Source organism: Crinia signifera, chromosome 4 (assembly GCF_055691185.1).
Source record: "Crinia signifera chromosome 4, ASM5569118v1, whole genome shotgun sequence".
Taxonomy (NCBI): domain Eukaryota; kingdom Metazoa; phylum Chordata; class Amphibia; order Anura; family Myobatrachidae; genus Crinia; species Crinia signifera.
In genome coordinates, this window is record NC_139220.1 from 267,538,364 (window position 1) to 267,560,801 (window position 22,438).

General features: G+C 45.3%; 1 protein-coding gene and 1 long non-coding RNA gene across 2 annotated transcripts; one reads left to right on the plus strand and one right to left on the minus strand.

The window, feature by feature from the left end:
• Positions 1-364: 364 nt before the first annotated feature.
• Positions 365-3,848, minus strand: LOC146075354 (uncharacterized). The gene is made up of 3 exons (XR_014473561.1): positions 3,467-3,848; positions 1,433-1,643; positions 365-528 (listed from the first exon to the last, which is right to left on the minus strand). It is a non-coding gene; the product is annotated as an uncharacterized LOC146075354 (long non-coding RNA).
• BOLA3 (bolA family member 3) lies at positions 3,428-10,753 on the plus strand. Its single transcript, XM_083184507.1, has 4 exons — positions 3,428-3,644; positions 4,416-4,539; positions 7,231-7,319; positions 10,144-10,753. The coding sequence occupies exons 1-4, from the start codon at positions 3,606-3,608 to the stop codon at positions 10,207-10,209; spliced, it is 318 nt and encodes a 105-aa protein (XP_083040633.1). The 5' UTR covers positions 3,428-3,605; the 3' UTR covers positions 10,210-10,753.
• The last annotated feature ends 11,685 nt before the right edge of the window (positions 10,754-22,438 follow it).

Consider the following 22,438-nt stretch of genomic DNA (forward strand, 5'->3'; position numbering starts at 1 on the left):
CATGTGGTAGTTTGGGTGCTACGTTTAAGCATTCAATGTGGAATTGCCCACTTACATCCCACTTTTGGAAACAAGTACAAGGGTTTTCAATGACTTTTCTGTTAAACCACCTTCCGCTGACAGCAGAATCGACACTTTTGGGAATCTTTCCCCCTAACGTCCCAATTTTACCAGATAGTAAGAAAATTATGTTAATCATCTCAGCGGGAGGCCCGTAAATGTATCTTCCACCAATGGATCCAAACGGAGCCCCCCACAGTTCAGTTATTTAGAGTGAAACTTTTCCACGTATTCCACATGGAGTGGGTGGAAGCCTCTCTCCATAAGAAAGAACGCACGGAACAATTCTTTCAGATTTGGGAGGGCTTTATCGACTCTTTATCAACTTTGCTCAAGACACAAATATATAAATGTTTTAGTTCAACGAAATGGTATGAGACCCAAATTGTTTCCACCAATTGCTCTTCAGGTTAGCTGACTCTAGAACTAATTGTATGTGGTTCTCCAGTCATGTCCATCCACAAAGATCTACAGACGAAAGTAACATGTTAAATACCTGTAAAAACATATTCAATTGTTCTTTAGCTAAATTTTATAATTTAAGAGAGCGCACTGAGTTGATTAAATAATTATTTAATGTATATAAGAAAATGTAATGTAGGGCTTGTAAATAAAGAATTTCATCTCAAACGAAGTCTACGTTTTATTGTTGAACATCAGAATTTCACTCCAATATATGATTGTAACATCATGTTTATTATGTAGTGGTGCTAGGTGGTACAATTAGAGCGCACTCCAGAAAAAAACCCCATTTGTACTTGTGTCTATCTTTGTGTCTCTCACTAACAGGAGAGCATTTCTTGGAGTTGCAGCTCGTTATTGGATGAGCGCAATACCTAAACCATATTTTGTGTTATTATATAAGAAAATGTATTAACATTTCACATGTATATTTGCACACATAGATAACAATTTATTATAAAGATAAAAAAGAATAATAGAAAAAATCAATATTCAAGTTAAATATAAAAGCATAACATATGTCCAGCAGCATCCACAGTTAACCTATAAATGTATCCACTTTAGGTTGGCTCTTACCCACTTTATATCAGTCTCCTTTAGGTGGGGAGCCTCTAGTGTTCTAATCTATGAAGTGCCAAGATAGGCACCGGGGGACAAACTCCTTAATGTTTGTTACTTTAAATGTTTGGGGATCCCAATTTGGAAAGAAAAAGTCTCCTTTTTATATACGGTGTCCGCTGTATAATGGGTGTAGTGAGCGAGGTTAGGGCTGTGTAGTGGGGGTGATTTGATGTTGGTGGCCCGCTACAACTGGCGTAGCTCTGTTGGAATATGAGCCTGCGCCGGGAGCAGATCCACACACCCCCACCTCTCGCTTTCTTCTCTGATGGCAAAGAGGCATCACACTCACCCGGCCAGGTGTCAGCACCGATGAGATCACCGCAGGTCACTCCTTGGTGCAGCCAAGCGGGTATCCGTGGGGAGATAAAGGGGTCCAGTTGTAAACGAGCAGCTTTGGGGTCAACTGGTGTTGCTGGATAGCAGATTCCATTAGGTTGACATGTTTCTCCATCCACACTATCTGATATCTGATGGTTTCCTCAGAAGCACTTGTTTCTGATCTGGATGAGAAATCAAGTGAAAAGTGTCAAACCATATGTGCTTTACCACTGAATTGTTATCTGATGTGCAAGAGATTGCAAGTGCTACACTAATGGTGCCCACACATGGGGGCAGATATATTAAGCCTGGTGATGAGATAAAGTGGAAGGTGATAATGCACCAGCCAATCAGCTCCTAACTGTCATTTTTCCTAACTGATTGGTGGGGCAGATGTAACATGTGCAGAGAGAGTTAAATTTGGGTGGGGTGTATCATATACCTTGTACCTATACCATACACTGTATGCATTAGTATACAGTAAGTGCATACAATGTATTGTGCGCGATCCTGTCGACCTGCAGTTGGCAGGGTACCGCATGCAAGGAAGCCATGCAATACCTCGCATAAGTGTATGGGCACCATTAGATACTGTGACTTTTTCCTCTGGCATCTCCTGCAACATTAGTAGATGCAGGAGAGAACTCAATAATTTTGTTAGGGCAATTGCTTCCTCAGGAGTAGGGTTACCACCCGTCTGGGATTACTCCAGACAGTCCGGTAATTATGCCGGGTGTCCGGAGTCCGGAGTCCGGTTGGGTGGCATTCCCGGACTATACAATGTCCGGGAACCGTGTTGCCACTAGGATGAGGTGAGGAGATGCGCCAGGACTGGAGTCGGGACACGGTAGATAGCAGCTGCGTGGACCTGGCTGCTCGACATGGCTGCTCGTCCTCGTATTTAAAATCTTGCAGCTCAGCAGCCAATCAGGAGTGGAGCCGGACCGCGAGCTGGCGCGAGATTTAAAATAGCCAGTGAGCGAGCAGCCAGGTCTGCACAGTGACTATCTCCCATGTCCCAGGCTGTTGCCTGATAGTGGTTGCCTGGCTGGCTGCCTGCTGCCTGCTTAAACTCACACTTGGCAACAAGCATTAACTAATGTAATGGGCATCGCAGTGTGTGGCGTAACATGTTATGGGCATCGGGTGTGTGGCATTACGGTGTGCAAAATGAAGAATAGAATTGAAAGAAATGTTAAAAAAATAAGAGTGGGCGACGCTGGTATTTATGGCAGATGTTTTGGGGATCTCTTGCAGCGATGTTGGCACTTTGGGGGATAATGACTCATTCTTGAGGGCACATGATGAGTGTACAGTAACATAGAAGCAATCCCTAGAATTACTTGTTTACTTTAGTTTCTGTACTGTTTTTTTGTATTGATAATAAAAAGTTCTTATTCAGCTGAAAAAAATAAATTAAAAAATGATGACAGGTCAAGGGGTGGGACTGGGGGCGGCTAAAATGTGTTGTGGGTGTGTCACTGTCTGGGAATCTATAAACACGGGATCTAGACACTACCATAAAACACAAAGGTGGTAACCGTACTCAGGAGAAAGGAAGTGGTGTGGTAATGGCTTATTTAATTATAAAGTGTGCAGCTGAAAGCTGTCTGGTGTCACTCACACAGAACGCAACTTCATGATTACTGCAGTAGCCCAATATGAAGCATATAGGGTTTTATAATCTACACTACACCAGCACATAGAAATACTGTAGCAGCACATAGCGCATGCGCATTCTCACTAACTCACTTGCTCCCTCTAGTGCCCTGGTGTGGCGATCGGCTGACATAGGATTAATTACGTCACTTCTCTCCGCCCTATAACCATTATATCATAACGTCAGTAATGGACGCCATGTTTTGATAGAGACGCCCGAGTGCTATCAACGGTCGAAGTGAAAAATAAAACAGAGTATACACTGCGCTTTTATGTCTCTCCTTAACCACCACTAGCGTCGTAGCTCGGGGTGGTTAAGGAGATAAAATAAAATGAGGTAGCTTGCCTTTCTTGCCCATAACAGACATGGCCGCCGTCGCGTCTGCAGGTGTCATAGTTGTGCGGCGCGAGGCTGTTAGGTCGGTGCATGGTTTTGTAGAGAGTTGACATTGAGAGTGGATCTCTCCCTGTGTGCCGGCAGGACAATGTGGGCAGCCGCCGCTCACATGCTGGCTAGGACGAGGGTGAGTAGCTCGTGGTATTGCCCCCCTGCTGAGGGCCACTCCTTTAGGGAGAGCGATTTGGGGGCTCAATAGCAGCCCAGGGTTGGTTGTGCTATTGGGTATTGCACATTTGACCATCAGATACTGGTATAGAACATACAGGCATACCTCCCAACATGACCCTCTTCAGGAGGGACACAATACAGGTACTGTCATGACTTGACCTTTCCGCAGACTGAGCAACCAGGTAAGCATTTCCCCTCTACCCCTTTTACACCAAAATCCCGGATCTGACCTGGTTTTTGGAAAACAGTTCCAATCCAGGTCGGATCCAGGATTTTTCCAGTTTACACTGCGGTGCTGACCCGCAGTTTAAATGGGGGTGGCGCTTGGAGATGACATCCTCTCCAAGCGCCGGGACCGCCGAACGCCAAGGCAAGGTAGACTGCTGGGCAGGTTTCAGCCTCTGTGCACTGCTAGCCCCCCCGTCTGCGAGGTGAATGGATGCTGCATACAGGCATTTATTCACCGCCTCTCTGACGCTGCTGTCTGCACAGTACAGCAGACAGCAGCGGAGGCTGTGTGCTCCCCCCACCCAACCTCCATACGGACTGCGGTCCGAAGGTTGGGCTCCCCCATTGCTGTAAATGGGAGCCAGGTCTGATGACCAGGCATACCCGTTTCCCTGCCCCTCAATTTATCCTGGAGAGAATTGTTTCATAGAAAGTATATAGCCGCTGTTTCCAGGTATCACAACATTTTCTTTAAAATAAATCTTTATTCCAAATACAGACGTGTGTCCTCTGCAGTGTTAGAAGATCATTTGCATCTGTGACTGAAGGGGAAGACAAGATTATGCAAGTGCTGAAAGACAAGTTTCCATTGGCCGCTTCTGTTCGGGTTGTTGATATTTCAGGTAATGTGCATTTATTTATGCTACATATAAAGAGACTGTCTACCTGCTGTAAATCCACTGTATTCCATCATTTATATGTTAGGGCAGTAGTTCTCAAACTGTGTGCCCTGGGGTGCATTTATGGTCCTTGCAATAGGCAAAACTTGTGCTTGCTGCAGTGGCGTAACTACTGTAGGTGCAGAGGATGCACCTGCTACTGGGTCAGAAATGACTGCAGTGCCTGCCACAGTCACGCTGCAGCACACAGACCATGATGCTACCAGCCCCAGACCAGTACTGATCAGTTTCCTGCACATGTGTTCTGGCTGGGCACACACAACCTGTGCTTACTCATGAGCACGGTACCTGGCTCCCAGGACTTTTCTACCGTTAAGCACTGTGGACCTTTTAACAGAGACTCCGGCAATTATTTGCTTTGGATACAAGATTTTGTGGTTCTCTCTTCTTCTTGGCTCTTCCCAAGGACAGGAGCTCTGAAAACAATGCGTGGTGCCGTGACTGTTGCGCATGCACAGTCCCCACTGACCGCTTTGCATGACGGACATATCCGATGGAAGGTATCTGGGGAACCCTGTTTAAACTATACCAGCAATGTGTAGCACAGACTTCGCATTCTGGATATTGTTATATCTGGCAGCATTTCATCCCCCACAGAAACCTATGATGTGGCTGCGAACGTGAATGGAGATATCGGAGATGCCTGCTGTGGTACCTAATATGAGGCTAAACCACCCCTTTTTTTTTTTTAATGCTTGATAAATGTACATCAGAGTCTTGTAATTCTGTAAAACAATAGTGCAGGCATGTCCAAACTATGGCCCTCCAGCTGTGGTGAAACTACAAGTCCCATCATGCCTTGCCACAGTTTTGCTATTAGGGAATGCTAAAACTGTGGCAAGGCATGCTGGGATGTGTACTTTCACAACAGCTGGAGGGCCACAGTTTGGACATGCCTGCAATAGTGCATTTAATACATTAAAGTATGGGTACTTTTGTACTATCACAGCACCCCCGATATGTGATCGCGCAATTTTTCATCGCATGCGATGCGATTTTAGCCCCCTATGCGATGAAAAATTGTATAAGCACCCTAATGGGTGCTTACAATGTTAAATGCACCCCCACGCCACCCCCCAGTATAAACGTGAACCCGAAGCGTGGCTAGCGCAGCGACTATCCACGTCGGCGTGGAGTTGATTTTATAAAGTGTGGCGAGCGCAGCGAGGGGACGCGTATACCTGTGAAGTTATGCGGGGCTCGCTGCGCTCGCCACACTTTATAAAATCAACTCCACTCCGACGTGGATAGTGGAGGTATGAAAAGGTCGGAGGACGCGTACCGCCGCCCCTCGCGGGCTCGCTGCGCTCGCCACGCTTAGGGTTCACGTTTATACTGGTGGGGTGGAGTGGGGGTGCATTTAAATTTTAAAATTGTATGACCTTGTAGAACATCGCGCGATATCACATACCATCGCATGCCTTATGATATGTGATGCGATGGGCTCCGTGATAATACACAAGTACCAAAGTATGTACTAAATGCAGTATTCTTTCATGGAATTACAAGACACTGGGGCTGATGTATTAAGCCTGGTGAAGAGATAAAGTAGAAGATCATGCACCAGCCAACTGTGTTTGAAAAATGATAGTTATGAGTTGATTGGCTGGTGCGTTATCACCTTCCACTTCATCCATTCACCAGGCTTAATGCATCTGTCCCACTGAGTGCTGTCTTCATTCCATAACTGACATATCAGTGTCCACCCTGTCTCCTAGCATCTTCCACCCTTGGTCTCCTCCTCTCTACTGTGCTGACTCCCCATTAAAGCACTAGTTACATCCCTATGTTGTTGGTTCCAATCATACAATATGTGAACAAACAGAAATTAACCTAAGGATATATAAGAACAATTTACTTTAATATTTGGTTCTTCATTTCTCAATAGGGAATGTTTGGCATAGGCGTACCTTGAAGAAAAATTCAGAATTTTTTTTTTCCTCAGTCTGATAGCACAATAAAACCTTTTCATTGCTTTCTCCATGTACATCATCTATATAATCATTAAACCATAATGTTATGATCACAGTATACATTATTTCAACTGTGTTTGAATGAAAACTCTTCACCAGAAGAATCAGATTAAGTTAATATGGACATCTAAAGGTGCGTACACACGGGGTGATATATCGCTCAATGCCCCCTTTTCATCAGCGACCAGAGATGGTCGCTGATGAAAAGAAACCTGCCGGCGGTGCCGCAGAGGTAATCAGCTGGTCGCAGGAGCAAGCTCCTGCGACCATCGATTAGAACGGGGCTGAAAACGGGAGCGCGCACCCGGCGATTTATCGCTGGGGCTCACTCCCATCACTGGCAATATGGTCGCCAGCGACCATATTCCCAGCGATATCAGCCCCTATGGCTGCCGTGTGTACACGGCTTTCATGTCATTGCTTGGGGTCAGTTGCTACCCAATCACATTCTCCATTACTCAGTTTGATGGAGAGAATACAGTTCTTCACTCTATCTTATCTCCAGAAATTCTGCATATTGTAGGTGACTAACATCTGATGTGGATACTAAAGCCCTTATTATAAGAAGTTACCCTCATAATAGTTGGTGTGATGAAGGTTGTTAAATGCTTTTCAGTAGATGTATTTTGAGCAGTATTTAAAAGAAGCCTATATTTTACAGGTGGGTGTGGGGCAATGTATGAAATCCATATAGAGTCTGAAGAGTTCAGAGAGAAACGCATAGTACAGCAGCATCAAATGATTAATGATGTGAGTATCCTTTTCTATGCTTAATCTAGGACTTGCTGACTAGCATATATATTTTTTTTTGTAAAGCTTTATTAACACACATGAAATACAAATAGACAATGGGGTAGATGTATGAAGGTTCGATATGGGGCAGAAACGGTATCAGCTGTTATCTGCACACGCTTCTCCATGTATGAAGAAGGAGAAATGCGTCCTTGTCATCGGCGCTGCAGTATACAAGATAGCGTGCTGATATGTGGGGCAGTGTATGAACGGTTGATAGCAGTGACCGTTCCGACAGGTGCAGCTATCTATATTAATAGCTGCAGGTGTCATTGACCATACACCGCACTGGGGACATCCCAGTCCTTGGCTACCTCATCTGCCGGCTCTGTGCTGCACAGGAGATCTCTCTCATGTCTGGAGAGCAGCACAGTGTATTGGCACTAGACTGATGCTATGTGGAGGGCTTTGGCACCTGTCCTGTGCACACAATCGTGTGTCTTTTTGCACTTATTAATAACTTCTCTTTACAATGAACCTCCAAAATTTCATACATTTGACTCCATTGCAGTTTGTGGACATAGTCTTTTCCCCTGAACATGGTGACACTCGCTCACTACTACTTAGTCATTTATTAAAGACTTTCGTTATGATATTGCTGCAAGCTCAAGGATCTATTACTAAGGCTTGGATGAAGATAAAGTACCGGCCAATCAACTTTTACCTGTCATTTTTTCAAACACAGCCTGTAACATCACAGTTAGGAGCTGATTGGCTAGGACTTTGGACCTGATTCAGTCCTACTTGCTGGGCTGCGAGTGTTCGGAGCCCAGGGAACAGGTAGCCCCCACCCCGCCAAAAGCATGCCCCCACCCCGCACTCCAAATACAGTCAACCTGCTAGCAACGAGTGAATGGCTCATACATGTGCACAGCGTACCTTGTGCATGCACGGTCGTTACCAACCCAGCCAAACGGGTCTAAATCGGTACCTTTATCTCTGTCCACCTCATCACCATCAAAGGCTTAGTAAATGGACCTCTCAATGTGAGGGGGGTTCACAGTTGTTCCAGTAGACACAAATGTAGATGTACATACGAAACAAGAAAAGTAAGTATAATGTAGGTGCACCGACAGTCACAATGTCTGTTTTTAAGATTTAACTTTTATTATTTATTCATTTAAAAAGGTGAAATATTAAAATATGAAAGAAATAAAGAAAGAAATATAGAAATTTAAAAATATCAATGACCACTGCTCCCCAACCTAAATTTTTGCAGGGTTCCTATTATCCCTGCATGTTTCCTATATGTTTGGATTATAGCACTTTCTCTTGTAGTTTTATACAGAGATGTCTGTGCTTATGTTGCGAACTCCTATTTTGTTACACTGATGTATCAGATTTTAATGTTACAATGCAGGTTCCTAATAATGTGTATCCATTCCTGTTTATTTAGTAAATTCTTACACATAAGGTCCTGACTATTAAATATTCGGTACTTATGAGTTATCCGGGCGCCCGATTTCTAAATCGGGTCGGATCGGGCACATCGCATCGCATCGCATGCGACCATCGGATGCGATGCGATGACCCGATTTTTCCATAGGAATCAATGTTAAAATGGACTGAGTCCATTTTAACATGGAATTCAATGGGAAAAAGGGGTCCTTTTCATACCCCTACTATCCAAGTGGGCATGGAGTCGGATATAAACCTGTGGCGAGCGTAGCGAGCCACCGAGCCCGAAGCGTGGCGAGCGGACACAGAATACCGTCCCCTCGCGGGGCTCGCTTCGGGCTCGGTGGCTCGCTACGCTCGCCACAGGTTTATATCCAACTCCATGCCCACTTGGATAGTAGGGGTATGAAAAGGACCCCTTTTTCCCATTGAATTCCATGTTAAAATGGACTCAGTCCATTTTAACATTGATTCCTATGGAAAAATCGGGTCATCGCATCCGATGGTCGCATGCGATGCGATATCGCATCGCATCTGATTGTATGCCTTAACTTAAGGCATACAATCAAAAAATCGGGCGCCCAGATAACTCATAAGTACCAAATATTCCTTATAGGGCGTTCAATTAATGAGCTGATGTGTAAATTGGAGCTCCAATTACACATCAGCTCATTAATTGAACGCCCTATAAGGAATATTTAATAGTCAGGACCTTATGTGTAAGAATTTACTAAATAAACAGGAATGGATACACATTATTTGGAACCTGCATTGTAACATTAAAATCTGATACATCAGTGTAACAAAATAGGAGTTCGCAACATAAGCACAGACATCTCTGTATAAAACTACAAGAGAAAGTGCTATAATCCAAACATATAGGAAACATACAGGGATAATAGGAACCCTGCAAAAATTTAGGTTGGGGAGCAGTGGTCATTGATATTTTTAAATTTCTATATTTCTTTCTTTATTTCTTTCATATTTTAATATTTCACCTTTTTAAATGAATAAATAATAAAAGTTAAATCTTAAAAACAGACATTGTGACTGTCGGTGCACCTACATTATACTTACTTTTCTTGTTTCGTATGTGTGTCTTTACCTAAGTAGTAGGTAGCACCTCCTCAAAACAGAAATCTAAGGAAATTTCCTACAAAATATTTACATTAGAGGAGATGTGACTGTCCCATAAATATAAGAGACTGGTGCGGGAATCATTTTTGTTTTTACAAATGTAGATGTGTCCAGATCAGTCAGGAAAACTTTTCAAATTTGGATAGATCTCCGTTCTGCTTAGAACCGTTGGCATGCTACAATTTTTCTTTAAACCAGCTCTTTATGTTATGTGGCGTTCCTTAATCCCCATTCTCTTCATTTCTAGGCTCTACAGCAAGAGATTAAAGGGATGCATGGGCTGAGAATATTCACGTCTGTCCCAAAACCCTGAAAGTGACAGAATCAGGATGTGTAATAACCACTGGGAAGAGCTGCAATATGTAAGCCCTCTATAGGGCTCTAGCGTAAGCTTGTGGTCACAAAGGGCCAGATGCACTAAGCTTCAAAGGTGATCAAATGGAGAGTGATCAACAACCAGCCAATCAGCTCCCAACTGCCATGTCAGACTGTGTTTTGAAAAATGTCAGGCAGGAGCTGATTGGCTGGCTGTTTATCACGCTCCATTTGATCACTTTTGAAGCTTCGTGCATCTGGCCCAAAGGCTGCTACAATAGAGTGTATGGAAATGTATTTATATGAAGCTACAGATATTGCACATCATAGTTGTCCTACCGAGCGAATGCTGTCATCTCCTAACAAGGTGACTACAATACAGTCTGCACACCTTTTATCTAGAATATTTCTATCTAGGTCCTAGAGCAGCTGCTGCAAAGAAACACTCAAATGATAGAGAAAATATTTTAGTACCTGTAAGCACTAATAAAGTTATAATACACTTTGCTCAACAACAAGTGTAATGTACAAAAACAAGAAGAGATACTGTGTGCCTTATTGTTTAATGACCCATGTCTGATTTCCAGTCTGTCTTATAGCCTGCCCTCCCTGCCAAGCAATCATTTCTTGCACCTTTACCATGCTGACCCCTAATTACCTAACAATCTATCCTGGGGCAGCACGGGTGGTGTAATGGTTAGCATTGCTACCACACAGCACAGAGGTCCTGGGTTTCATTTCCACCATAGTCCTAATTCCATATTCTCCCTGTACCTGTGTGGGTTTCTTTGCTCGGTACTTCTTTACTTTCACGGCGCCACTAGATAGGACAGATAGGATACTAGATAGGATACGATTTTGTATGCGATTTGACATAAGATATCGCATAAGATATAGGATAAGATTTACTATCCATTTCATTACCCCACTATCCACTAGGGTGTGGAGTTGATTTTATATAGCGTGGCGAGCGCAGCGAGCCACCGAAGCGTGGCGAGCGGACACGGAATGTATTTTATGGAATTGCATGCAAATGGCATGCAATATTGGGGACTTGCTTTGAAACAACATCCGTGTCCCCTCGCGGGGCTCGCTGCGCTCGCCACGCTTCGGGCTCGGTGGCTCGCTGCGCTCGCCACGCTATATAAAATCAACTCCACGCCCTAGTGGATAGTGGGGTAATGAAATGGATAGTAAATCTTATCCTATATCTTATGCGATATCTTATGTCAAATCGCATACAAAATCGTATCCTATCTGTCCTATCTAGTGGCGCCGTGAAAGTAAAGAAGTACCCTTTGCTCTTTATAGAAATACCCTGGTAGGTTAATTGGCTCCTGAGAGAAACTAACCCTAGTATGTAAGTGTGTCCGTCTACCTGGGTTGCCTAAATGGTTCTTATCCACCATCAAGTTCTATGATGTCACTACTGTTACACTTTACATGGTCTCTTGCATGTAGCTCATTACAGGTTAAGTATCCCTTATCCAAAATGCTCAGTACCAGAAACATTTTGGATAATGGATTCTGTATTTCTGAATATTTTTACATTTCAATGAGGTATCATGCATTTATGTTGTAAAAACACATCAAACACCTGAAATGCACACACGTGATTTATTTGTGCATGAAACAAGGTTTTAAAACATGAAACAAAATTTATGTACTATCCCAGGTACTGAACTTGGGTATCCGGACTGATCATAGACTGAATCATGGTAGACAGTCAAAAGGTCGACACACAATAGATCAATAGGGTCTAAAGATCGATATGGTCAAACGGTCGACATGGAAAAGGTTGACATGCATTTTTTTTTACAAAATTTTCAGCCGACAGGTGGAATTTCATGCCCTACCATCCTCTAAGGCGTGGTGGGAGAATAAAATAGTGTGCCGAAAGCAGCGAGGCACCGAGCCCGAAGCATGGCGAGCGATGTGAGGGGACAAGGTACATTTAGACCAGGGGTGTCCAAACTTTTTGCGACGAGGGCCAGATTTGGTGAAGTGTAGATGTGTGGGGGCCGACCATTCAGCCTGACATTCTTTGAAACATTAATCACATCAGAATGGTCCCCCAATCTGCCCCCATTCACTCTATGTCCCCCAGGCTGCCCCCCCCTTCTGTTAATGTCCATCAGTGCCTCCATTCATTGTATGTCCCCAAGCCTGACCCTCCTTCACTGTATGTCCCCCACTCTGCCCCCTCCCTTCTCTGTATGTCTCCCAGCCCCTTGTGTGAGACAGAGGAAGGAGAGTCAAAGCAGGCACTGCAAGGACAGGAGATGCTTGGGCTCCTGCTGCTGCCCTCCTCTGCTCTGCATGTTACGGGAGCAAGCTTCCCCCTTGCTGCCCCCCTCCCCAAACACTGGTGTCACTGTGATTGTGGAGTAGGGTGATATATATACGATTGCAGTAGCAGGGGTAGGATGCCAAACACATATGACTGTGGCGGCCGGCACCTCCCTCACTGCAGCAGACAGCAAGATAAAGGCGCGCTCGCCGGGGCCCCACCTTTAGTGTCCTGTGCTTCCCACATCTGATGCTCTGCTGGAGATTAAGTTTTCCAAGGAAGGGGGTATCCAATTAGATCTGAAGAAACATCATTTTTCCTGATGTTTCTCCCAAGCCTTTTTTTCAGGCTGCCCAGGAAAAAATAGTTGGAAAATGCACAGGTTCTCGCGAAAGCGCTGCTGCTTTTTGTGATTTTGTTTCACTTGTCTGTGTCAGGTAATAAAAATAAATAATAAAAAAAGGAAAAACCCATGTTGACCTAAAACCATGTCGACCTTTTCAGGTTATCGACCTTAGGCCTGTCAACCTTCAGTGGTTGACCTAATAGATGTCAATGCCATACAGTGGAGCTTCTAGGTCAGGGATGGGGAACCTTTGGCACTCCAGCTGTTGTTGAACTACACATACCAGCATACTCTGCTACAATTTTTTCTATCTGGCCATGCTAAAACTGTTGCAAGGCATGCTGGGATGTGTAGTTTAAAAACAGCTGGAGTTCTAAGTTACCCATCCCTGTTCTAGGCCAAGTCTTCTCTCAGCTGGACCAGCCCATCCCGTCCCATTGGCTCAGCTTGCATTTGTCAGATGCGCAGTCCTTTTGCATTTGAAATCTTCCTTCTTACTTGCCTATCTGGCCATCTGACACACTGTATAATCACCACACAGATTGATTTTCCCGTTTATCATTTTGAAACCTAGTTTTATACAGTTAACACTGATGCACAATTGTTGGTGTACACACTTCTGCATGGTGGTAGCACCCACGCCCACCTGTCCTACTATATATATCGGTTTGAATTAGGTTCTTGACATTTCTTAGACTGCATGCAGAGCAAGGTGAGTCCTGCACAAATGCATATCGGGTTATCAAATGGGGGGGTGCATTTCTGGGCTGTGGGTTCCCCTGGACTGCTGTGGCTGTTTGGCCTCAGGGGCAACACAGATTAACACTTATTTTCATATTTACTTATATCCCTATTTTGTGTTTCAATGTAACTCATTTCCCACCTTCACTCCTCACTACTTTACCTCTCACTACTTAATTTCTCACCTCGTTACCTCTCACTAATTTACCCCTGCTAGTTTAAGCAGTCTCTCTCTCATTTTTCACTATATTTTTTTCACTTTTGTGTTGCCTGGGGTTCACTCAGCTTCTTTGCTTTGGGGTGCCCCGCACCCTAGATTTGTACCCCCCAAAATGTTACGGACTTGCCTGACTAATGAGGGCACCTGGATGCGGTGGGCAAGCCATTACTTATGGCCATAACTATGCAAAGAACATTGCTAAAAATGCAAAGTGATTATTATTAATAATTTGGGAGTTTGAATTATGCACCTGCAACCTTGTTTTTGTATGCAGTACTACTGAGAGGTCTCCGCAGGGCCGCACCACTCATTACCGCTGTGCACCCCAGTACACCACTCCTACACACTTGTAACTCTCGTACTCACACATCAAAACTCAAATCACTACAAAATCATTCACAATAATTCAAGACAATTAAATTCTAAACATCACTATACTGTACTTCTGATAACTGGTTATACTACTATGAGGGGCTGTTTCCCAGTCAGACCATAAACTCATGCCTGAGGGTTTTGTTTTTTTGAGACTCTAGATCCAGAAAATGGTACCTACTGCACCTGTTTGAATGGGAACAGGGTCCCCTCCTTATATCTGAACAACAATATAGCATGGTATCACTATGGGGGCAGATTTAATAATAAGCGATATTCTAGTTATCACTGGTTACTTATCTGAAATGGTGCTCCAGCCAATCAGTAGGCCCCACACACGTAGTGATATACAGACATCTTTTGAGCGATGTTACTTAAATTAACTACATCACTCAGAAAATGCCCCATCATTGCTGTGTGTGTAGGGGTGATAGCGATGTCTATCCCCATGCGTTGCTGGTTATTAATCGGTCGGGGCCAGTGTTCTCACTGTGCTGTGCAGTGCTAGCATCGCTCAGAACACTCATCTACACACATCGCTACAGGTGTAGGCCCATACCTGTCACTTTCATACACATGGCAGGATGCGTTTGGTTGGAGCACCATTTAAGCTTGGTGATCATAAGAACGTCACTCTTTTGGGGCATACACACAGGGAGATTTCAGCAAGAAATGTGTTCTGAGTAATTAACTGTGGAAGATTTGTGTTAAGCCAGAGGTTCCCAACCGCGGTCTTCAAGGCACCCCAACGGTCCAGGTTATAGGTATATCCATGGCTCAGCACAGATAGTTATATCAGACTGACTGAGTTACTAATTAAGTCACCTGTGGCCAGGCATGGATAAACTTCATACCTGGACCGTTGAGGTGCCTTGAGGACCGCGTTTGGGAACCTATGTGTTAAGCAACAAAAAAAAATTAAATAATGGGAGGGAATTATTGGAGGGTGGACGAAGATCGTTCAAATCGCTTCTTAAAACACTGTAGATTTGCAGTCTCTTGCTATGTGAGCTGACCAGATATATACTGCATGCTTGAATGATCTAGAACGGCGATACGCGAGCTATGCATCACCGTCGCCATCGCTATGGGGCATACACAAGGAGCGATTAGTGCTTAATTGCTAAGCACTTGCTTAGAAATGTGTATATGGCCCATTTGTTAAATATGCTAATTCATTACTTTAATCACCTTAATACCCCGTTCTCAGTGCAGCCAAATTTCCGGGTCTAGCACGTCGACCCGGGAATTTGCCTTTTAACACAGGATTTTTGGCAGTGTGAACCCGCATACCCGGATCTCATACACGGTTAAAACCCTTCTTTTTACCCGTGTCTGATAATCAGGTATGCAGACACGGGTTGACCCGTTCACACTGCCGAAAAAAACATTTTTAAAGGCAAATTCCCGGGTAGAACTTCTTCACCTGGGAATTTGCCTTGCAGTGAGAATGGGGGTCCAGCGCGGCAGTCCCTGGCATTTAAATGCCGGGTAAAAGCCGTGTCTTTCTCACTCGCAGTGAGAACACGGCATAACTTAATGATGCTTGTGAATACATGAGGCATGGCCGGCTGCTGTTACTGCATTTATTTTACAAAGTTGTCATTTAAACCATGATTCTGACTGTTTGGGGTGATGTATCAATCCTTTAAAAGAGAGATTAGGGGTGACATTCTATGCTATGCGATTTTCTGTTTTTGGCGTTATTTAGACCACAAAATGGCGATATCGCATTTTTCTGCGAAATCGCCAATTTAACGTGATGCGTTAAGGGACAGAAATCGCATATTTTGTGCGTAAAGGTATGCGGAACAAAAGTGCGAGATTAATTCGCACTTTTATCGCATCCAGATGTTTTCCAATGCAAAACTATGCAAACCGCTTATTTAATGCTATGCGCATTTGCAAATCGCACTTTTGCGGTGTCTATTTATCGCACTTTTTTCAGACCTGGTTCTGTTTGGCGCATTTGCACACACCTCATTTTGGTCAAGTGCGCACATGGTTAATTTCCACACAGGTGCCTTCATTATCAATCCCAAACCCCCCTACCTTAACCCCAACATTAATAAGGACACCTGTGAGGGTTTAATTCATGTAGATTTGTATGACTATTTTAAAATTGGTTATCTGTCATGTGTCCCAATTGGAGGGCAAACGCAGGAGGGAGGAAGGTGGGCAAAAGATTTTGGTTGCCCCCCCACTACTGGGTACCCCACGTATGTATGGTGCTCACCTGTACCTGGACTACCTGTCGTACCAACAGGTTGTGGGGATGGTTACGCTGAACCCCATTACCCTGTCGGAGTTATATGAGCAGGTGAGAGATGCTTGTGCCCATTTTGTGGGTGCCAACTATGTAGTGTCTGTCCAGCAATAATGAATGTGTGCCCTCTACTATTTGTCCACAGCCTCCACTCAGTCTGTGACCTCATGGGCCTTGGTGCTATCACAGGCCACTTTGTCTAACAATTGTACTGTACTGTTACTTGCTATAAAGAAGTTGTTGCAGACATACATCACCAGGCGTAGCTTTTCTGGTAAGCACATGTGGCCTGTACTCCAAAATGTACCAGTGTTGGAAGTGTACTCATTAACAAATAATTGACCAGTACCACCGCTTTCCACCCATAGTTAACCTAACACCAGTCCACAACAGATGCACATGGTGGTGCTGACCTATCCCTTGCTGATATCTACCTTCTAAGTACTCTTGGTCCATGTAACAATTAAGTTTTCTGTGAAACATGGCTCACTGGTGTTGTGGAACTACATGTTCCAGCATGCCCAGACACACTACAACCATTACAGTCCAAACCATGAGTGTCAGAGCCTGCTGGAAAATGTACATCCATAACCTTTGGCAGCCAAGGAGTTATACCACACTACTTTACTGCAATCCCATAGTCATATACCATTACAATATGTTATAAATCACACATTAATTTATATAGAGAAAAAGACACAAACACAATGCAATGCGGTTTGCAAATTTTACTTGTTATGAAGTAAACCATTCTGCAATGTAACATGTGCAAAATACAAACTGTGGGGCCATGTAGACAGATAGTTGGCCTTTTTTAATGTAGAAACACTGATGTAGCAGCTACCTTCGGCCAGCATCAGGCAGCCCTACACCACTTTTCGAGGCGGAACTAAGCCCACCACGGGTCCTCACACTACGACGGGGTGGGGAAGTGGGGGAGACACTTATTGGGGTGCTGGAGACACTGCTGAGGGTTGAGGTAGTGCCACCTCCCACATTGCCTTCCTGCTGCTGCTGTATTTGTGCCTGCATAGCTAGGAGGGCATTGGTCTGCGCTGTGCATGTGTGGGTTAGGGCTGTAAGACTTTGTGCCAGGCTCCCAATATGGCTATTCTGCTCACGTATTGCAGAAGTTAGTTCTGCAAAACGGCTGTCAAGACTGTGGGCAATGCGCACTTGAGTGCCTACAGCTACCCTTACACTACGGGCCATTTTGCGCAACTGCAGGAAGGTGTCACGCATGTACCCCTGTATATTTCCCATTTGGAGGCTTTGGGAGGCCATGAATTCAAGCTGCTTGTCCTTGAAATTCACCAAGGAGTTAGCTACTTGGGAAGCAGTAGCTGGTGTATGGGGTTGCTGGGTGGTTGGGGGTGGGTTGGGTGGCACCCCACTTGGGGGAAGATCACTCTGGGATGAGCCCGGCATTTCTTCCTCTGCCGCAAAGGTGTCGACCGGATTAAGAATGATGTCCATTTCGTCTAGCACCAGTATTGAAGAATCTGTTTGGTTTGACCCTAGTTGTATAGCACCTGTGGATACAGAGAAGAGGTAAGTACTCATGCATATATAGGCCACACTGTCCTCTATACTGTTTTACATAGGCCTATAGATGGCTGACGCCCATACCTAGGGGTGTTATGCACTTACACATGTACCCCGATACTGCATGCAACAATGACACTATTAATATGTCACATGCCTAGCTCAGATTACACTCATTTCCGTTGCAATGTAGCAGCAGGAGCAGAATGTAATGTGAGATCTTGTTGATGTGACATGGGTGTGTGTACTGTATGTGTAATGGGGTGTTGTTTAGTCATTTACCTGCTTCCACAGATTCTGCAGCAACGGGCCTTCTTCTCTTAGATGCTGCAGCACTTCGGGACGGACAATCTGTACAAGGAAAGATGGCCAGGCATTATGGACCTTGCAATGGAGATGCATTTTCAGAAAACATGCAGTGAATTCACAATAATGGACAATACCCAATAGAAAAGGGCAGCATTATATCTGGACAACCCTTTGTTTAGTTTTCAGGCCAATCTTTCATTTCAGACTTAGTAGTAAACTAGTGTACACATGACAACTATAGAATATTCGGTGGTATGTAGGCATGCCAGCTAAACCTCCATTACACCACAGGGTTTTTGTACACATACATGTTAGTCTGCTGCAAAGAATGGTACACTGTTAATCAATCAGATTAGTTGTGGAGCTACAAGGGCCAGCATTATCAGCAATTTCAAAGCAGGAGCAGACATTTTCTTGTGCATGACCTTGCTGGGCTATGTAGTTCCACAGCAGCACTTTACAAAGCATAACAATACAAGTGCACATTACAGGTATAATACATTGGCATGTATGTTACAGTTTGCATGGGGTCACACTTACCAGCTCGCGGTGGCGTTTGGGCCCTGTCGGTATCCGCCACATGCATCCCAGGCATGACCTCAGGGGGGATGATGCGCTTCAGCTTCACCTCATACGCATTGTAGCTGACAGTGGTGGGGCTTCCTCCTCCAGTCCTGGTGGCCTCCTCCATCTCCAGGGCCATTTTATGCTTCAACTGGCGTTTTATATCGTTGAAGCGCTTCTTCACATTGCGCACCAGGCGCTTGTGATTACTCACTGCGTTCACCGCCTGGGTGATGTCCTTCCATATAGCGCGCTTGCGCTGGGCAGTGGTCTTGTAATTGGTTTTGCCAAGCAGCCTCTCGTACACTGGCATGATAGCCCTCACAAGTGCCACATTTTCCTCATAGGAAAACCTGACCATGCGGCCACTTTTGGTGCGACCAGCTACCACCTCCTCCTCATTTTCTGCACCAGCCATGTCACCCTCCTCCATGGCAGTGTCTTCCTCCTCCTCACCAGCATCTTCCTCCACCTCTGACATGTGGCCCTCCTGCAGCTGGTGTGGGGTATGGTCTAGGGCTTGGCTGTAGAATGGGGATGCCAGCGGATCCTCCACCTCCTCCTGCTGGGGCTGGATGGCCAGGGTCTGAGCTGAGGCTGGCCTTGCTGTGGCCATGCTGCCTGCCACACTGCTGCCTCTCCCACTTGTCTGGCTGCTGCCAGTGCTCCCTCTGCCAGTGCTCCCTCTGCCACTGGTTCCTCTGCCAGTGCTCCCTCTGCCACTGGTTCCTCTGCCACCAACTCCTCTTCCTGCACAAACGCTTCCACTGCTCCTCTACATGCTCCTTACTTCCTATCAAAGAGTGAAATGGCGCCAATGCCCCTTTATATAGGGGGTGTGATGCATAATGGAGGGGACATAGGTGGGCCAATAGGTTTGGGGGTTCTTAGTCATGCGGAGACAGGTTTGTAAATCGCACTCCGGTTGGTCCAAAACTCGCACATGACCAGCGGAAGAAATGGCGCGTTTTTCGGACTAAAAATCGCACTTTTTTCATACTAAAAATCGCACTTTATGACTAAAATGCGCCGCAAATCGCAACTCTTCGCACTTTTCAGCCTCAAATGCGCATCACATTAAATAATCGAATTTGGACTGAAAAGTGCGAGTTAGAAAAATGCGATTTGCGGCGATATAGTGTGCGAATTAAACATGCGCATTTAGCGCATAGCATAGAATGTCACCCAAAGTGAAGTTGACTATAGCAATATCATCATTTTCCTGCGCTATTTTTGGTGTGCTATTCACCATCTGCCTTGTCTTTGCCATAAGGAGGACTCATTACAGTACTTCAATAAAGCAGACTTGCCTAGTAATACACCTTATTCCAAAGGATAGACGTAACAGTAGGGATACGGTCACTAGATCGACCACTGAAGGTAAACATGTCTGAAGGTCGACATGGGGTTGGGTTGACATGGTCTAGGTCGACAGTCAAAAGGTCAACATGGAGTTTTTCACTTTTTTTTTTAAGCCAACATGAGGCATTTCATGCCCTACCATCCACTAGGGCGTGGTGGGAGAACAAAATAGTGTGCTGGGCATAACGTGGCATGCGCCTGAAGCTTGGCGAGTGCAGCAGTGCATTTTTGTAGAGCCCATGTTGACTGACATTCGGATAAAAATAGTGAAAAATTCCATGTTGACCTTTTGACTGTCAATCTTGCCCATGTCGACCTAATGCTTGTGTCAACATAGTGACCCTGTCAACCTAACCCCATGACGACCTTCGTCTTGTCGACCCTACAAAAATGAAATGTATATGTAACAGCGCCATCTAGTGTATAAACTCTAGTTGCACAAGCTTTCTACTGCATCCTATAGATGTAAAGGAACTGCCCGATGATTTTATTTTGTACTTGTTTCCTAGAACGGCCACACCGATGTTGATCGGGCCGATCGCATCGCATGCGATGCGACCAACGCGATGGTCCCGATTTTTACATTGATTGAAATGTGAATAGGGGTCCCTGGGACCCTATTTTACATTGGATTCAATGTAAGTCTCCCCAGACCCCAATTTTAACCCCCTCAACGGCACCCCACGATTGCCGCCAACCCGAAGCGTAGCGAGCCCGCGAGGGGCGGCGGTACGCTTCCTCCGACCTTTTCATACCCCTACTATCCACGTCGGCGTGGAGTTGAGAATATAAAGTGTGGCGAGTGCAGCGAGGGGACGCGTATAACGCCACACTTTATATTCTCAACTCCTCCACGCCGACGTGGATAGTAGGGGTATGAAAAGGTCGGAGGACGCGTACCGCCGCCCCTGGCGGGCTCGCTACGCTTCGGGTTGGCGTCAATCGTGGGGTGACGTTCACAATGGGGGGGGGGGGGGGCCATATACAATGAGAAATGGGCCATATTGGCCCATTTCCCTTTTTTTCCCGATTACAATGTTAAAAATATTTTAACATTGAACCCTATGGCAAAATCCGGTACATCGCGTCGGTCGCGTGCCATATTAATGCACCCGACCGACGCGATAGACCCGATTTTGCCTTTGCCGGCAAAATGGACCTGATTTCAAAGGAAATCGGGCCCATCGGGGGTAATCGTGTACCTTAAGTTAAGGTACACGATTACCCCCGATTGTGGCCGTTCTAGGAAACAAGTACCTTTCATTCTATAATAGTGACTTGGGGGTCTAGTCACTAAATTTTGGAGAGAGATAAAGTAACATCCAACCAGCTCCTAACTCATGCCTCCAAAGTTGAAGTGGTGGAGAAGTGAAACCTGGCGTGATCAAAAAGGGATGGAGCCTCGCACCACAACATTTTGAGTAGCTGGGCAGCCCTTGGCTCACTTCACTGTGAGATGTCATGTGCAGCTACTCTACAGAGCTTAGTAAATAGACCCCTTAGTTTTCTGAATTGTTCCTGTTTAATGCAAAACAGAACAGTTTTAGGTCCCTTTATGCTCTGTAGAGTCCATAGGGCTAAATTTTCCCTCTTCTAAAGTGAATAAATGCGATTCATATGCTCCCCTGGCATCCAGATACTGAAACCACTGAGGCTGGGGGAGGCCCTTTCCCCTCCTCCTTGTAGGTACCTTACCCTGCCCTGGATTAGATGAACATGTCCTGGGATCCACTAATCCAGACTCAGCAGACAATCCCCTACCCCTCATTATTACCATAAAGTAGCAGTAGTGAAGGTCTCAGGCGGCTGTGCTGCTACGTGTAGCGCGGTCGGCCTCTGAGGTCAGAGACCTGGCCAGCCTTGCTCACAACAATCCGTCCATCCTCCCCACCGCCAGCAAACACACCTTTACCATGGACGGCCTCTACCGCAGTCCCATTTAAGTGATGAAAGTAGATAGAGCGCCGGATGCTCTGTCTGTGCTGCAATATAATCAAAAGCTGCGCCCTGCACTTCTCCCTCACAGCAGCCATCAATCCCACAGTGGTGCGGCCAATCAGCCACGTGTCCTGCCCCTAAAAAGGCCACACAAACAGCTGCCTGATCCTGTGCGCACCGCACTGACTTCCCGCCGCCTTTGTGTTGGGAGTAAACCCCATGCTTCCTAGCAAACTATGGCCCAGATGTATTTCTGTGATGCCGGCTGAAGTCA

Bases quoted from the DNA above. Each gene is read 5' to 3' on its own strand.
- BOLA3 (XM_083184507.1), top strand. From the start codon at position 3,606: ATGTGGGCAGCCGCCGCTCACATGCTGGCTAGGACGAGG. The intron at 3,645-4,415 runs GTGAGTAGCTCG...TTCCAAATACAG, and splicing joins ACATGCTGGCTAGGACGAGG to ACGTGTGTCCTCTGCAGTGT. The intron at 7,320-10,143 runs GTGAGTATCCTT...CTTCATTTCTAG, and splicing joins AGCATCAAATGATTAATGAT to GCTCTACAGCAAGAGATTAA.